Source organism: Hemitrygon akajei, chromosome 25 (genome assembly GCF_048418815.1).
Source record: "Hemitrygon akajei chromosome 25, sHemAka1.3, whole genome shotgun sequence".
Lineage (NCBI taxonomy): Eukaryota > Metazoa > Chordata > Chondrichthyes > Myliobatiformes > Dasyatidae > Hemitrygon > Hemitrygon akajei.
In genome coordinates, this window is record NC_133148.1 from 27,771,834 (window position 1) to 27,790,453 (window position 18,620).

Below are 18,620 nucleotides of genomic sequence, written 5' to 3' on the forward strand. Positions count from 1 at the left end.
AAAATCTCTGCCAGGACCCCAGCAATCTTATCCTTTGCCAGGATCCACTTGGTCAGCCCCTGGAATTCAACCACCTTTATGGGCCTCAAGATTGCCCCCACCTCCCCTTTTGTAACACAGTCACGTTGCACTGTGTGAAGGAACTTACAGAGCTTTGTTCCAATGGTGAAACATAGAAAACCTACAGCATAATACAGGCCCTTCAGCTCACAAAGCTGTGCCGAACATGTACTTACTTTAGAAATTACCTAGGGTTACCCATAGCCCTCTCTTTTTCTAAGCTCCATGTACCTATCCAGGAGTCTCTTAAAATACCCTATCATATCCACCTCCACCACTGTCGCCGGCAGCCCATTCCACGCACTCACCGCTCTGTGTAAAAAAACTTACCCCTGACGTCTCCTCTGTACCTACTTCCAAGCACCTTAAAACAGTGCCCTTTTGAGTTAGCCATTTCTTCCCTGGGGAAAAGCCTCTGACTAGCCACACGATCAATGCCTCTCATCATCTTATACACCTCTATCAGGTCACCTCTCATCCTCCGTCGCTCCAAGGAGAAAAGGCTGAGTTCACTCAACCTATTCTCACAAGGCATGCTCCCCAATCCAGGCAACATCCTTGTAAATCTCCTCTGCACCCTTTCTATGGTTTCCACATCCTTCCTGAAGTGGGGGTGACAGAACTGAGCACAGTAATCCAAGTGGGGTCTGACCAGGGTCCTATATAGCTGCAACATTACCTCATGACTCTTAAACTCAATCCCACGATTGATGAAGGCCAATACACTGTATGCCTTCTTAACCACAGAGTCAACCTGCACAGCAGCTTTGAGTGTCCTATGAAATCGGACCCCAAGATCCCTCTGATCCTCCACACTGCCAAGAGTCTTGCTATTAATACTATATTCTGCCTTCATACTTGAAGGCAACTACCTCCACAATGGATCAAACCTGATTACAATGCACACAAGATGCTGAAGGAACTCAGCAGGCCAGGCAGCATCTATGGAAAAGAGTAGAGAGCTGGGAAGTCGATTGGTGAAAGAGATAAAGTGCTGGAGAAGGGGGAATCTGATAGGAGAGGACAGAAGACCATGAAAGAAAGGGAACTTCCCAGCTCTTTACTTCAGCCACCCCTTCCCCTCTCTGGTTTTACCTACCACCTAGTATTTCTTTTTCTCCTCCCCCCCCAACCCACTTTCATACTCTGACTTCTCCTCTTTCTTTCCAGACCTGATGAAGGGTCTCGGCTCAAAACGTCGACTGTTTACTCTTTTCCATAGAGATGCTGCCTGGCCTGCTGAGTCCCTCCAGCATTTTCTCTGCGTCGCTTCGGATTTCCTGCACCTGCAGATTTTCTTGTGCTTGCAGATTACATGACGATCACACCAACAGTGTGAGCATTCGAGCCCCACTTCGTCACACGCTGCATGAATGACTGTATTTACCTTCCAGTAAGGAGAGCAGCATCACCACCATGTCCTTCTGCAAGTCCAAGAGCTCCTTCAATAATTCGATCTGGCTGGAATCCTGTGAATAAACGGGAAACCGTTAGGGATTTCAATGTCAGCATCACGTTATTACCAATACAGAAATAAAGGGGTATGAACGTTCCATCTGGATGAGAAAAAGTTGGCGTTATTTAGTGACGCTTTACGCTGACGAGATGACAAGCGGTTTATCATAATTCTCTCGGGTAGTGAGCCTGTTAAACTTGGAGGAAGTGGGTACTTTTGTTCACCAGACTAAGCAGTCAAAGTTATTAAAAAGTTGTACAAAAAACTCCTACTGAGACCTGAGCAGCATCTCAGGCAGCAACTCAAGATCATTTGCCTCTTGTTAATTACTCCAGTGACATATCAACGGAAATGCTTGGGATCAATAACGTCTTCTTAAAGAACAGAAAATGTGTTAAGCTGGAACACACATTTCGACTCCATGTAATGTGAAAGGTTAAAACTAAAAGTGATATTGTATTTAATCAGTGAAGGCACTGGAGGGATAACCCATCTGCAAAATCCTTAGAATCTAATGTAAGTGTAAACGGACAGGATCCTCTACCAGCCCAACGACACCAGCTCTGAGACCGTCTTCACACTCATTCGGCTCCTCTGGACAGTTCACACTATTTACACCCTCCCCACACCAGAGTCCCACCAGAGCCACTCTATTCTGAGGTCTGTCACAGGCTGACAATGATCCGAGGACATTTTCAAAGTTCTCTCACTATACCCTGAGCCATACTGCTCAGAGGAGTAAAGCAGGATATTTGTAGGATATTGACGGTATTACAGTTGGGGGCAGCATGGCGGCGTGACGGTTAGCATAACGCTTTACAGTGCAATTCCCGCTGTTGTTTGTGAGCAGCTTGTACGTTCTCCGCGTAACCCTGTGGGGTTTCCGCTGGGTGTTCCGGTTTCCAAAGACGCATGGACGAGTAAGTTCTGGGCGTGTTATGTTGGCACCAGAAGCACTCTGATACTCTGGGCTTCCCCAGCACGTCCTTGGATCGTGTTGGTCACTGATGCAAACAACTCATTTCACTGCATGTTTTGATATTTTGAAGCACAACTCCAAGGCAGAGTACAAAGTACATGGTAGGATACTTGGTAGTGTGGAGGAGCAGAGGGATCTGGGGGTACATGTTCACAGATCCCTGAAAGTTGCCTCACAGGTAGATAGGGTAGTCAAGAAAGCTTATGAGGTGTTAGCTTTCATAAGTCGAGGGATAGAGTTTGAGTCGCGGGGTAATGATGCGGCTCTATAAAACTCTAGTTAGGCCACACTTGGAGTACTGTGTCCAGTTCTGGTCGCCTCACAATAGGAAGGATGTGGAAGCATTGGAAAGGGTACAGAGGAGATTTACCAAGATGCTACCTGGTTTAGAGAGTATGGATTATGATCAGAAATTAAGGGAGCTAGGGCTTTACTCTTTGGAGAGAAGGAGGATGAGAGGAGACATGATAGAGGTGTATGAGATATTAAGAGGAATAGCTAGAGTGGACAGCCAGCGCCTCTTCCTCAGGGCACCACTGCTCAGTACAAGAGAACATGTCTTTAAGGTAAGGGGAGGGAAGTTCAAGGGGGATATTAGAGGAAGGTTTTTTTCTTACTCAGAGAGTGGTTGGTGCGTGGAATGCACTGCCGGAGTCAGTGGTGGAGGCAGATACACTAGTGAAGTTTAAGAGACTACTAGACAGGTATATGGAGGAATTTAAGGTGGGGGGTTATATGGGAGGCAGGGTTTGAGGATCAGCACAACATTGTGGGCTGAAGGGCCTGTAATGTGCTGTACTATTCTATGTTCTAGGTTGACAAATAAAGCTCATCTTTAATCTTTAAATACCCAGCCATGTGCCTAGTCAGGCATCTCCTGCCACATCTGTAGTGGAATCTACAAGTCCTACATTGGTCTCATCACGTACAAACCACAGAACCAGGATGGAAGCAAGACCAAGGGGTTCCTGCAAACAATGCTTGCCTACTAGCGGCAAGAAGAGACCCATCACGCTATTGCCATACCTCAAAGGAATAGGTTTGATCCGAGTAGGGTGAGGGACCATGTCAAGGAGGCAACATCCATCATCAGAGATCTCCACCACACCATGTCTGCTGGGATGGAGGTACAGAAGCCCCAAATCACCAGGTTCCCTTTAACCATCCGGTTCTTGAACTAAGTGGCAAAATCCTAATCACTACAGTACTGTGCTTTGGACTTACTTTGATTTTTCCTTGCACTAATCGTGTTCTTTCTTTTAAAAATTGTGTATAACCTATGTTTAATTTACTGTATGTCTTTCTTGTGAATGCTGCTTACATGATGCTCTGTGCCTGTGACGTCGTTACCAGAAAGTTCTTCATTGTACTTGTATGTACATGTATTATTACATGTGACGATATATTCAGTTTTGACTAAACCTCTTCTGCCTGCACATGATCCAAATCCCTCCATTCCCTGCACATTTGTGTGTCTAAATATCAGCCTCTATCACATCTGCTTCCCATTCCGGGCTCCCACCACTTTCCGTGTAAAATAAGTCGCTCCGCACATCTCCTTTAAACTTTCCATCTTTTATCCTAAATGCGCACCCTCCTATACTTGACATTTTCACCCTGAGAAAAAGATGCTGTCTACCAGAGCTATGCCTGTCACAATTTTATAAACTTTTTAGCAGGTCCCCCCAGTCCACGCACCCCAAAGAAAAAAAAAAAACAAGTTTGTCCAACCTTTCCTTATAGTTCATGCCCTCTAAACCAGGCAGCATCTTGGTAAACCTCTTCTGCACCCTCTCGACAGTCTCCACATCCTCACTATAACAGAGTGTCTAGGGCAGCATGCAGTACTCCAAGTGCAGTCTGACTAAAGTTTTATACAGAATCTATAACTGTAACTATGTCAGCAGTATTTTGCCATACCTTTTGACAGCCCTTGACAGTGTCAATGACTCCACCAATAATCTGCATAGATAACTGTCCTTTATTATCCATCAAATAAAACAAGTGTCACTATTTATGAGAATAGTCTAGAGGAGGTGCAAAAATCATGAAACTCTTTTGTCAAAATTGGCTTTTCACCTGTAAGAGATGATATTCAACAAGATGGTCATCTGTGAACACTCACACACAGCATCAAAGGAAAGGAACCAGCAGCCGACAGTTTGGGCTGAGACTCTTCATCACGACTGGAAAAGAAGGGGGGAGGAGCTAGAATAAGGTGTGGGGAGGGGGAGAGCTGGCAGGTGACAGGTGAAGCCAACTTAGGAGTGAAGGTAGGTGGTTGGGAGAGGGAGGAATAAAGTAAGAGGCTGGGAGGTGACAGGCGGAAAAGGTAATGGGCTGAAGAAGATGGAGTCTGATAGGAGGGGTGAGTGGACCGTGGGAGAGAGGGAAGGACGAGGGACATCAGGGGGGAGATGACAGGCAGGTAAGGAGGAGAAAGAGTAAGAGGACAGCCAGAATGGGGAATGGAAAAAGAGAGAAAGGGGAGGGGAAGTTAGAAGAATCGATGTCCATGCTGTCAGACTGGTGGCAACCCAGACAGAATTTGAGGTGCGCTCCTCCAGCCTGAGAGTGGCCTCATATGGCAGTAGAGGAGGCCATGGACCGACATGTTGGAATGGGAATGGAGAATGCAATTAAAATGGTTGGTCACCGGGAAATCCTGCCTGTTGCAGCCACAGCAAAGGCACTCGACAAAGCGGTTCCCCAATCTACGTCAGGTCTCACTGATGTAGAGGAGGCCGCACCTGGGGCACTAGGTAGTGTAGGTGGCCCCGCCAGACTTGCAGGTGAAGTATTCAGGATTAGTCATCTATTATCTTTCATTTATAACCGCCTAGCCAGTATCCTGCAAGTATTGGGCATACTGGCCTGAGCAGTTATATAAAAATATTTATTTTTCATCAGATCAATTCATAAGTGCAGTTAGTAGGAAAGGAAAGAGAATGAACAGGCACATCTTGTGCATATCTGTGGCACTATAAAAGGTAGGCATGTGAAAGTGCAGGTGAGAAATTTTGACATTACTTAGATTCACAGTGCAAAAGTACCTTCTTTTGCCATATAAAGGTTCAACTGCTATGTTTTTGACAATTATTTGTGTGCAGTGGTCTTTACTCTTCCTGTCTGAAGATAGGAAATATTTTTGAAGGAAAAATTTCCTTCAGAAATATTGCCGACTGTTGTTTCACCTTTGAGGAATGGAAGGGCCTCCTGTAAAAATTGGCAAGTAAAAACTTTTACCTCCTATCATTTACTTTGACCTCCTATCATTTCTTTGGCCTTCATTTCTGGAAGGCCAAAGAAACGTAGAGGTATGATCAAATGAGGGTGGGTACTTCTGCTGTACTGACAATTGCTTACATTCAGCACATCGATATTAACCGTGTTCAAATAACGAAGTGTATTTGTGCTTCAATGTAAGCAGTAACATAGGCATTGGATGATGCCTATGCATTCAATGTTACTGCAGTATGGATGTCAGCCACATTAACATTAAAAGCATGGGCATCAGATTGTGTGGCTTTCCCAAGAGGAAGAATTTGACACTGCACGTTCAGCTGTCACCTTGCCTCAGCTATGCAAGGTAGACCAGAGGCACGACAATTTTGAGGACCTAAAAGAGTTTAAGCAAATAGCTCAGGCTGACCAACGATAAAGCGGTTGCTTTAAGGGAGACTTGCTGCTGCTGGCTGTGGGCTTTAGGGAGGGGAGGTCGGGAGAACGCACACCAGTCCTCATTGTGTGTGTGTGTGTGGGGGGGGGGTGGTCAGCAGTGGAAAGGGTGAGCAGCTTCAAGTTTCTGGGTGTCAACATCTCAGTGGATCTAACCTGGGTTCAATACATTGATGCAGTCACGAAGAAGGCACACGAGCAGCAATACTTTGCTAAGAGTTTGAGGAGATTTGGTATGTCACCAAAGACTCTAACAGATTTCTACAGATGTACGGAGGGGAGCATTCTAACTAGTTGCATCATGGTCTCGTCTGGTGCTCTCATGCACAGGATTGAAAAAGGCTGCAGTGCCAGCTCCATCAGGGGCAAAAAACTCCCACCACTGAGGACATCTTCAAGAGAAAGTGCCTCATGAGGGCTGCATCTATTTTAAGGACTCTCACCTTCCAGGATATGCCCTCTTCTCATTACTGTCATCAGGGTAGAGGTACAGGAGCTTGTAGAGCAACATTCAATTTTTTAGCAACAGCTTCTTCCCCTCTGCCATTCATAGTTCTGAAAGATCCATGAACCCGTGAACATCACCTCACTATTCTGCTTTTGCACTATTCATGAACATCACCTCACTATTCTGCTATTCACTATTCATGAACATCACCTCAATATTCTGCTATTCACTATTCTTGAACATCACCTCACTATTCTGCTATTCACTATTCATGAACATCATCTCACTATTCTGCTTTTGCACTATTTATTTATTTTGGTACCTTACCGTAATTTTTGTGCCCTGCGCTGTACTGTTACCATGAAACAACAAATTTCATAACACACATCAGTGAAGACAAATCTGACTCCAATACTGTGTCAAGGAACTGACTGATATTGCCTAGCAATCGCTTGATAGGACGGCCAGTCAAATGGAAACCACGTCCGTTAATCAAAGAAGAAATCATTTGCCTCATTCCGCAATCGATTTAGACAGACTGGTATCAGTTAGATTTGTGGGTGAGAACACTGGAAGTATATTTGGACCCCACAGGAGAATCTTCCAAAGGTTTTTGGCAAGACTTAGCCTTGAAAGGAAGCAGCTACAGATGGGTATGTTCCTGAGCAAGCATCAGGAAAACCACAGATGAGCTTCCACAGCTGACACTAAATAGGCCAGGAAAATGAAAGATGCTGGATATCCAGAATAAGTCCTTAGATCACTGTTGAGACTGCACATTCATCAAAGATCTTACAAACAACCCCAAACCCACCCCTCCCCATGGCCCTCTATTCAATAGACAATAGACAATAGGTGCAGAAGTAGACCATTTTGCCCTTCGAGCCTGCACCGCCATTTTGAGATCATGGCTGATTAACTACTATCAATACCCGGTTCCTGCCTTGTCCCCATATCCCTTGATTCCCCTATCCATAAGATACCTTCCAGAGAATTGGCCTCCACTACCTTCCAAGGCAGTGCATTCCAGACCCCCACAACTCTCTGGGAGAAGAAGTTTTTCCTTAACTCTGTCCTAAATGACCTACCCCTTATTCTCAAACCATGCCCTCTGGTACTGGACTCTCCCAGCATCTGGAACATATTTCCTGCCTCTATCTTGTCCAATCCCTTAATAACCTTATATGTTTCAATCAGATCCCCTCTCAATCTCCTTAATTCCAGCGTGTACAAGCCCAGTCTCTCTAACCTCTCTGCGTAAGACAGTCCGGACATCCCAGGAATTAATCTCGTGAATCTACGCTGTACTTCCTCTGCAGCCAGGATGTCCTTCCTTAACCCTGGAGACCAAAACTGTACACAATACTCCAGGTGTGGTCTCACCAGGGCTCTGTACAAATGCAAGAGGATTTCCTTGCTCTTGTACTCAATTCCCTTTGTAATAAAGGCCAACATTCCATTAGCTTTCTTCACTGCCTGCTGCACTTGCTCATTCACCTTCAGTGACTGATGAACAAGGACTCAGAGATCTCTTTGTATTTCTCCCTTACCTAACTCTACACCGTTCAGATAATAATCTGCCTTCCTGTTCTTACTCCCAAAGTGGATAACCTCACACTTATTCACATTAAACATCATCTGCCAAGTATCTGCCCACTCACCCAGCCTATCCAAGTCACCCTGAATTCTCCTAACATCCTCATCACATGTCACACTGCCACCCAGCTTAGTATCATCAGCAAATTTGCTGATGTTATTTTCAATGCCTTCATCCAAATCGTTGACGTAAATTGTAAACAGCTGTGGTCCCAATACCGAGTCCTGTGGCACCCCACTAGTCACCACCTGCCATTCCCAGAAACACCCATTCACCGCTACCCTTTGCTTTCTATCTGCCAACCAGTTTTCTATCCATGTCAATGTCTTCCCCCCGATGCCCTGAGCTTTGATTTTACCCACCAATCTCCTATGTGGGACCTTATCAAATGCCTTCTGAAAATCGAGGTACACTACATCCACTGGATCTCCCCAGTCTAACTTCCTGGTTACATCCTCGAAAAACTCCAACAGATTAGTCAAGCATGATTTACCCTTGGTAAATCCATGCTGGCTCGGCCCAATCCTATCACTGCTGTCTAGATATGCCACTATTTCATCCTTAATAATGGACTCTAGCATCTTCCCCACCACCGATGTCAGGCTGACAGGTCGATAGCTCTCTGTTTTCTCCCTCCCTCCTTTCTTAAAAAGTGGGATAACATTAGCCATTCTCCAATCCTCAGGAACTGATCCTGAATCTAAGGAACATTGGAAAATGATTACCAATGCATCCGCAATTTCCAGGGCCACCTCCTTTAGTACCCTAGGATGCAGACCATCTGGACCTGGGGATTTGTCAGCCTTCAGTCCCATCAGTCTACTCATCACCGTTTCCTTCCTAATGTCAATCTGTTTCATTTCCTCTGTTACCCTATGTCCTTGGCCCATCCATACATCTGGGAGATTGCTTGTGTCTTCCTCAGTGAAAACAGATCTAAAGTACTCATTAAATTCTTCTGCCATTTCTCTGTTTCCCATAACAATTTCTTCAAGGGCCCAACATTGTTCTTAACTATCTTCTTTCTCTTCACATACCTAAAAAAGCTTTTGCTATCTTCCTTTATATTCCTGGCTAGCTTGCGTTCGTACCTCATTTTTTCTCCCCGTATTGCCTTTTTAGTTAAGTTCTGTTGTTCCTTAAAAACTTCCCAATCATCTGTCCTCCCACTCACCTTAGCTCTGTCATACTTCCTTTTTTTTAATGCTATGCAATCTCTGACTTCCTTTGTCAACCACTGTGGCCCCTTCCCCCCTTTGAATCCTTCCTTCTCTGGGGGATGAACTGATTTTGCACCTTGTGCATTATTCCCAAGAATTACCTGCCATTGCTGTTCCACTGTCTTTTCTGCTAGGATATCCGTCCAGTTAACTTTGGCCAGCTCCTCCCTCATGGCTCCATAGTTTCCCCTGTTCAACTGCAACACTGACACCTCCGAGCTGCCCTTATCCTTCTCAAATTGCAGATTAAAAACTTATCATATTATGATCACTACCTCCTAATGGCTCCTTTACTGCAAGATCGCTTATCAAATCCTGTTCATTACATAACACTAAATCCAGAATAGTCTTGTCACTGGTCGGCTCTCATACAAGCTGTTCCACGAATGCATCCCGTAGGCACTCTACAAACTCCCTATCCTGTGGTCCAGCACCAACCTGATTCTCCCAGTTCACCTGCATGTTGAAATCCCCCATAACTACTGCGACATTACCTTTGCCACATGCCAATGTTAACTCCCTATTCAACTTGCACCCAATATCCATGCTACTGCTTGGTGGCCTGTAGACAACACCCATTCGGGTCCTTTTGCCCTTACTGTTCCTCAGTTCTATCCACACAGACTCTACTTCTCCTGACCCTATGTCCCCCCTTGCAAAGGACTGAATCTCATTCCTCACCAACAGGGCCACCCCACCCCCTCTGCCCACATTTCTGTCCCTACAATAGCATGTATACCCTTGTACATTCATTTCCCAGGTCTGATCTCCCTGCAGCCATGTCTCCGTTATCCCAACAACATCATAGTTACCCATTCGCACCTGAGCTTCAAGCTCATCCGCCTTATTTCTGACACTTCGTGCATTCAGATATAGAATTTTTAGCCAATTTCTCCTCTCTCTGTTTGAATCGCTGCCTATTGTGCTTAACCCAGCTCCCCGAACTCCCATCGGGCTATACGCCCCTAGGATTTTATTGTCCTTCCTAAATTTACTTATTCTTTCAACACATTTAACTTCATGTTCCATCAGACCATCCCTCTGTACATGTGTCCTCCTTATCACTTGTTCCACCTCACCTTTCTCTACTACACACTTAATATTCCAGAACCGTGTAGTCCCCACCTGTCCTTTATTCTTCCTCTCGCTATCCTCTCTCACATTCTGGATCCCCGCCCCCTGCAACTTTAGTTTAAACCCCCCCAAGAAGCACTAGCAAACTTCCCTGCAAGAATGTTAGTACCGCTCCAGTTCAGGTGTAAACCGTCCCTTCGGAACAGATCCCACCTTCCCTGGAACAAAGCCCAATTATCTACAAACCTGAAGCCCTCCCTCCTGCACCATCCTCTCAGCCATGTATTAATCTTTATAATCTTTCTGTTCCTTGCCTCACTCGCACGTGGCACAGGTAGCAATCCTGAGATTGTTACCCTGGAGGTCCTGCTCTTCAGCTTCGCACCTAACTCCCTGAACTCCCTACGCAGGACCCCCTCACTCATCCTACCCACGTCATTGGTCCCTACATGGACCACAACATCTGGATTCTTGCCCTCCCTCTCAAGAATAACCTGCACCCGATCTGAGATGTCTCGGACCCCGGCACCAGGGAAGCAACATACCATCCGAGACTCTCGATCTTCCCCACAAAATCTTCTATCCGCTCCCCCTGACTATAGAATCCCCTATCAATACCGCTCTCTTCTCTTCCCTCCTCCCCTTCCTAGTCGAGGGTCCAACCTCAGTGCCAGAGACAGGACCACTGCAGCTTGTTCCTGGTAGGTCATCCCCACCAACAGTATCTAAAACGGTATACTTATTTTTGATGGGAACGGCCACAGGGGTGCTCTTCTCTCTCTGTCTGCTCCCCCTGCCTCTTTTGACTGTCACCCATTTCCCTACCTCCTGTCTTTTCGGTGTGACTACCTCCCAATAACTCTTATCTATCTCTGCCTCTGCCTCCCGAATGATCCGTAGTTCATCCAGCTCCTGCTCCAATTCCCTAACTCAGTCTGATAGGAGCTGCAGCTGGATGCACCTATTGCAGGTGTAGTCATCAGGAACAACTGTGTTGACCCTGACCTCCCACATACTGCATACGGAGCACACCACTGCTCTAACTGTCTCCCCCATTACCTGATCCTAGATTAGTCAGAATAAGTGAAAAGCAGGCTTCTTGCCGAAGTCCGCTTGCGCCGAAGCCCACTGAGCCAAAGCCCAGCACTCTGCTCCTGTGCACTCCGCTGCCCGCTCCTGAAAGTGGGTCGCTTTTTAAAGCCCGCGCTCGCCGCTGACGTCACCCGCGCTTGCGCAGCTTTACCTTCCTCCTCAGGTACTCACTGTAATACCCAGACACCAAATCTGTTATCTTCCTAACCCACACCTTTTCCCTTTTGATTCTCCTGGCTTCGTTGTACCCCAGGTCCCGTGGGAGGCTCTGAATGCCAAACTCACAACTGTCCCTGACACTATGCCCCATCCACACCCTCATTTCTCCTTAGCCCCAAATCTGACCACAGAACATATCCCACTGTTCCTTTCTCCCACTTTCAACATGAGTCTTGTTTATTCCAGCAACATTCTCCACCTAAGCCCCCTCCTTCATTCCCCACTTCTGAGCAGAGCAATGGCAGTGATAATTCTTTATCCTCGGACCTTATGACAGTGCTGATATTCACTCCTCACCACCTATCCACAGCAGCCTCCACTGTCCAGCTTCTGTTTATCCACTCATTGCCAACTCCACCCCAAAACTCTCTCTCACACCTCCAACCCAGTCATCCTGTTCACTTTATCCCAAATCCGTTTGTCAATCAGCAATTGTCAAACTACGGGAGAGAGTGAGGGGGAAAGAGAAAGGGGAGGGAGAAGGAGAGAGGGAGAGAGGGGAAGAGGGAGAGGGAGAGAAGGGAAGGAGAGAGAGGGAGAGAGGGAGGGAGGGAGCAAGAGGAGGAGGGGAACGGGAGAGAGGGAGAGAGAGAGAGAGGGGGAAGAGAAAGGGGAGGGAGAAGGAGAGAGGGAGAGAGGGGAAGAGGGAGAAGGAGAGAGGGAGAGAGGGAGAGGGAGAGAAGGGAAGGAGAGAGATGGAGAGAGGGAGGGAGGGAGCAAGAGGAGGAGGGGAACGGGAGAGAGGGAGAGAGAGAGGGGGAAGAGAAAGGGGAGGGAGAAGGAGAGAGGGAGAGAGGGGAAGAGGGAGAGGGAGAAGGAGAGAGGGAGAGAAGGGAAGAAGGAGAGAGAGAGGGAGGGAGGGAGAGAGAGAAGGAGAGTATGTGTGTATGAAAGACAGTTATGGTGTAGAGACTCAAATAGGACCAGTGAACCACAACGTCAGGAGGATGAAAATGCAAAGTGTGTAGGGATACCCCGAAGGGTGTGAGTTAGAAAGAACAGGGGTTTTGTTCACTTCCATGCAAGCACCAGCTTCAATAATTGTTCCTCCCACTACCCACAGCCCCAATTACAATCTCTGTGCCCTTCCCATTACTGAACTGATTTGATTGCTTTTCCTTCCCACACACACCAAGACCCAAACCCAAGAAGTTCTGAACAACCATCCCAAATCCAAGGCACTAGATGTAATTGTTGCAATCCCTAATCCCAACCGCCCAGCTTTTACTGCCTTCCATCCAACGTACTGCCTCCAGACATAATTTCCTTCCCACGCAAGGGACACACGCTGCTCCTTCCCTCCCCATCATAGCACTGGCCCTGATTCGGCCATCTGGTTGCTGCCTTCTCTGTCCAACATCCCAAAATCCTGACTCAGTGTCAATTTCCAAATGAAAAAATGTGAAACATCCATCCAGTTGAACTGAATGTCTCGCAGAGTTTATTCCTCCACTTCTCCAGGTGAGCCCTGAAACCTCTTCACTCTATGATGCAATGAAGAAAGCAATCACTACAATCCTATAATCTTCATCTGCAATAAGGTGCTTGTGGTCTTCTTGACTGGTCTAGCTCTGGTGACTCAAGACTGCTGCTGAGCACCAGGGTTGTGATCATTACATACAGTAAGTGGTGTCTGGAGATGTTTGAAGCAAAGCCTCAAGGATACAGTGTTTTTCACCAACATTCAGCGCCTCAGACAGGAGTTGACTCATCTTGTCTCCTAGTCTTTCTTTCTCTGTCCTCTTTTGTAAAAAGAAACACTTGATTCCACATCCTTTATTGTGCTCAATGAAGAACAGTCCTTCTCAATGCTTACATCACAAATAACTTTGTAGTCAAACTGCAGTCTCTCCACTTTAACACAATCTTTAAGTTAATTTCCATGAACCATTCCACCAAAGGTTTGAACGTCCAATACTTTTCTGTATGTGGAACAATTCAGACATTTTTAAGCAGTCTGCAGCAGTGTAGGAGGGGAGTATAGTTGCAGAAAAGTGTGTGGCAGTTGTTTACTGTTTATAGAGCCATGGAGGTACAGAGTTATACAGCACCGAACCAGGGCTGTTGGCCTAACTTGCCCCTGGGACCCGAGCTAGTCCCATTTGTCTGCATTTGGTTTTTACATCCCTTGCTGTCCTTGTACCTGTTTAAATGTCTTTTAAACGTTGTAAATGCACTCCAGTAGCTTGTTCCAAATACTCTCCATTCTCAGCATGAAAAACCTGTCCTCTGGGTCTTCAATAAATCCTTTCCCTCTCGCCTTAAAACTATGCTCTCTAGTTTTAGACTCTCCCACCCTGGGAAAAAGATTGTGACCAGATCTATACTTTTCATGATTATATATGCTCTACAAGGTCATCCCTCAGCCTCCTACACTCCAGGAGAAAAAAAAAACCCAGGTTATCCAATCTCTCCTTATAACTCAACTATCTAAACCCAGCAACAGCTTTGTGAATCTTCTCTAGCTTAAGGACATCCTCTTTATGTCCAGGTGACAGTCTCACCAATGCCCTGTTTAGCTGATGAGCCAACTCTTGTGTTCAATGCCCCAAGTCAAACCCCTGTTCACCATCATGCTTGCATGTGTCACCACTTCCAGGGTCTCTCTGCCATGCAATGCTCTCCAGGGCTCTACCAGTTACAGAGAGAGTCCTGCTCTAGTTTAAGTTATTAAAATGCAATACTCTGCACTTGCCCAAGTTAAGCTCCATCTGCCATTCCTAGGTGCACTTCCCCAGTTGATCTAGAGCCTTTTTTGTAAGCTTAGATAATGTTCTTTATTATGTCATGAACTCTAGTGTCATCCACAAACAAACCAGATCACCTATATTCTCATCCAAACAAGAGGGGACCTAGATTCCTGCGGCACACCACTGGTCACAGACCTCCAACCTGGAAAACAATCCTCCACTATCTCCTTCTGATTCTTACATCCAAACCAATTTATTACCTAGTTGGTTAGCTCACCCTAGATCCCATGTCATCTAACCTTCCAGACCCACCTTTGATTTGGGAGGGAGGTGGATTGGAAGGCTAAGTTGCTGTCAAAGCAGGGCATCAGCTTTTGCCTGAATGATGAAGATATGACTCCTTGGGATAGTTATTATCTGTCCCACTTTCCTGAAAATATTGGGTAGAAAAACAATTTAAATTTGCCTAGGTTGGAGGGCATTAGTTATAGGAAGAGATTACATCGACTGCGTATTTGTTCTGGGGCAAAGAAGTCTGACAGGTGACTTGATAGATGTATAAAAAATTACAAGAGATTATCATTGATAGGGTAGATAGTCAAAACTGCTTTTTTCCGTTATAGGAGTATCAAAAGCAAGTGGTTTAAGGTGAATGGAAGGAGTTTTAAAGGGGATCTGAGGGGTAAGATCTTTACTCAGAGAGTGGCTGACATCTGGAATAAGCTGCAAGAGAAAGTGGTGAATTAGTCATAATTAGTGCACAAAAGAAGCATTTAGACCAGGGTTTCCCAACCTTTTTTTATGCCATTGTCTCCTACTATTAACTGAGGAATCCGTGGGCCGCAGGTGATTTAGACAGACACTTAAGTAGGCAAAGCATAGAAGGATATGACCTTAATGTGGGCAAATAGGATCAGAACAGATGGCCAAAAAGCTCACGTGGATGCCGTGGGTTGAAGGATCCTTTTCTGTTCTGTACGAGTCTATGACTCTATGAAACACCACCAAATACTTATTCCAGCAACGTCTGGTTTAACATGAATCTTCAGACGATGATGTCACTTAGGATAAAATATCTCTCAAGCAGATTAATATTGTCATCATTTGAAGCAATGACTTGGAAAGCTTGGTTTTGATGCAAAAAGCAGCCAGAAAAGCAGGTTAAAACTTACCTCATGCCGAGCTTTAATCCAAAAATGCTCCTTTTATGCATGATAATAAATAATGGATATTATATATTAAAATGACATCACACCTTATATAATTAGTTTTCCTCATAGCATTCATGGTTAAAATGACTTATTTCATATTGTTAAACATAAAACTGACTTTCAAAAGTTATCAAGATTGTATTGATAAGGCAAAACACACATATCTTTTGAAAGGACTTGTACATTACTTTGAATGTTTCATGCTGACTTTAACATAACAGCAATATAGAGGTCTGAATATTTATTCCTGAATACATGTGACTCATTGTTGTGTCATTGTTACTTTGCAAAAAGAAAAATCTTGAACAGGAGCTGAATTTGACATCTACTGATATACCAAATATTAAATGATCATTGAAATACAGTGGATTCTGGTTAACTTGGCCACTGGTTAATTGGGAAAGCACGTATTTGGGACAACTCTTAAAGAAAAAAAAAACTAATTCAGAAAATAGCCAGGATACTCTTAACTTAATTTGGGACGCTATACCACTTCTGGGACGGAAGGCTGTTGCCAAACGGTTTCTAGTTAGCATCAATCACATGCACTTATGCAGCCATTAGTCACCAGAGCGAACAGTTTTTAGATAGTGTCAGTTGTGCCTGTTTGTGTTCAAAAAGCAGTGATTTTTGTTAGAGAGAAATAAACAATAAGACAATGCAGAACTGGTTTGCTCACTATGGTTTCAAGTATTCAAGCTCGGAGGTGCCAGAAATGGCTGGCCACTTGCGTGTCTGTTAGACACTACACAGTGCTTAGAGCAAATAGTTTTTAAATACAGTAGTTATCAGTGGAGTATGCTTATGTTATCCATTTGGGCTAACAGATGCTGATTCAAAATGCAATGGTTTTTTGATCATTTTGCTTTTTAATTTTGAAGGTGGGTCGTTAGTTAATGGGTAGCACTAGGTATCAGCAAAGACTTTGTCCATTTAGTTAATAGGCAGCATACACAGGATTTCTCTGCCCATATTAGAAACTAGTACACAGTTTTATAGAACTGTAGAAGTAATCCAAGTTCAAGCTCAATTATCATTCCACGGGACATAAATACCCAAAAATACAGCCAAATGAAACAGCGTTCTTCTGGGGGCAAGTTGTAAAACACTGTACCAACAGTCATTCGCAGTACAAGGCACATATAGCACATATAAGATAGCAGTAAACATACAGTCACACAAAAAATGTATATTATAGCCTGAGTCCCTGAGTGACATGTCCTATAAATTGATGGTGCATGGGTGTTATCAGCAAGAACAAGTAGTTGTCAGCAGTCTATGTAAGCATGTAAGTTTTCCAGTTTGTCATTCCACCAATCGAACACTGGAGGGCAGCACTGCTGGGAGGGGCCAGCCCCCAATCCAGCATCCACTGCCTTCGACGCCTCCTCTCCTGGACGGCTGCAACAGGCAAGCCTACGGCTTGAGACCGAGCCCTCTCTACAACAGAGGCCACGGCGCTGCCCCGCTGTCTGCCTTTCCAATAAACAAGGGAAATGGACTTGCAGCATTTTACAATATCAATCTCCAACAGGTCTTGAGATCGTAAAAGAAACGTTCAAGATGATATCTCGCTGTTAGGCTGAACACCACCTTTGCGCATCGATTCCGATGCCTTCCTGTAGGAGGCAGTAACATGGTCTGCACCATCCAGTTCTTCCACAGACGAGTAGTTCATTGATGTGGTATACCTGCAACACTTGAAGTTATTAATGTCCAGCATTGTCCTGTCACCATAAAGATGTTTAAAAAAAAGACAATAAACACCTTTGCTAGGCCTCCAAAAGGCTGTTGCATCCAAAAGCCATCAACTTACCAGAATTTTACCTACGTCAGGCTGCTGTTTATCGACTACAGCTTAGTGTTCAACACTATCATACCCTCGGTTCTAGTCAGCAAGTTCCAAAACCTAGGTTTCTGTATGCCTCTGAAACTAGATCTTTGACTTCCTCGCTGGGAGACCACCATCTGTGCAGATCAGAAATAACATCTCCTCCTCGCTGACAATCAACACCGGTGCACCTCAAGGATGTATGCAGCCTACTGCTCTACTCTCTTTACAACCATGATTGTGTGACTCGGCACAGCTCAAATGCCATCCATAAATTTGCCGACGACACAAACTATCGTTGGCTGAATTTCAGATGGTGATGAAGAAGCAGACAAGATGGAGTGGTGTTGCAGCAACAACCTTGCACGCAACATCTGTAAGACCAAAGAACTGACTGTGGACTTCAGAAAGTGGAAGTCGAGAGAACGCACACCAGCCCCTCATCGAGGGATCAGAAGTGGAAGGGGTGAACACCTCCAAGATACTAAGTGTCAACATTTCAGGATTTATCCTGGGCCCAACATATTGGCGCAATTACAAAAGCAAGACAGCAGCTATATTTCATTCCTGACGGGTCCTGACGAAGGGTCTCGGCCTGAAACGTTGACTGTACTTCTTCCTATAGATGCTGCCTGGCCTGCTGTGTTCCACCAGCATTTTGTGTGTGGGTTGCTTGAATTTCCAGCATCTGCAGATTTCCTTGTATTTGAGCTATATTTCATTAGGAGTTTGAGGAGAATTGGTACGTCACTAAAGACGCTCACGAATTTCTACAGGTGTACTGTGGAGAGCATTCTAACTGGCTGCATCATTCTCCGGCATGGAGGGGCCACCGTACAAGATGGGAAAAAGCTGCAGGAAGTTGTAAACTCAGCCAGTTCCATCAGGAGCTCTATCCTTCCCAGCACTGAAGACACTGATGCCTCAAGGAGGCAGCATCCATCAGTAAGGACCCCATTGCCCAGGACAGGTCCTTTTCTCATTGCTATCATCAAGAAGGAGGTAGAGAAGCCTGAAGCCACACACTCAATGTTTCAGGAACAGCTTCTTCCCTTCTGTATCCGA

At 45.3% G+C, this 18,620-nt stretch overlaps 1 protein-coding gene across 6 annotated transcripts in view; it reads right to left on the reverse strand.

Moving 5' to 3' along the window:
- The window catches only part of LOC140716481 (ryanodine receptor 1-like), a 560,721-nt gene that overhangs the window by 44,803 nt on the left and 497,298 nt on the right, over positions 1-18,620 (reverse strand). For all 6 annotated transcript variants that reach the window (XM_073029249.1, XM_073029247.1, XM_073029248.1 and 3 more), the window contains one exon: positions 1,448-1,529. In XM_073029249.1, coding sequence (XP_072885350.1) covers positions 1,448-1,529 — 82 coding nt within the window. The remainder of the gene's footprint in view (positions 1-1,447; positions 1,530-18,620) is intronic.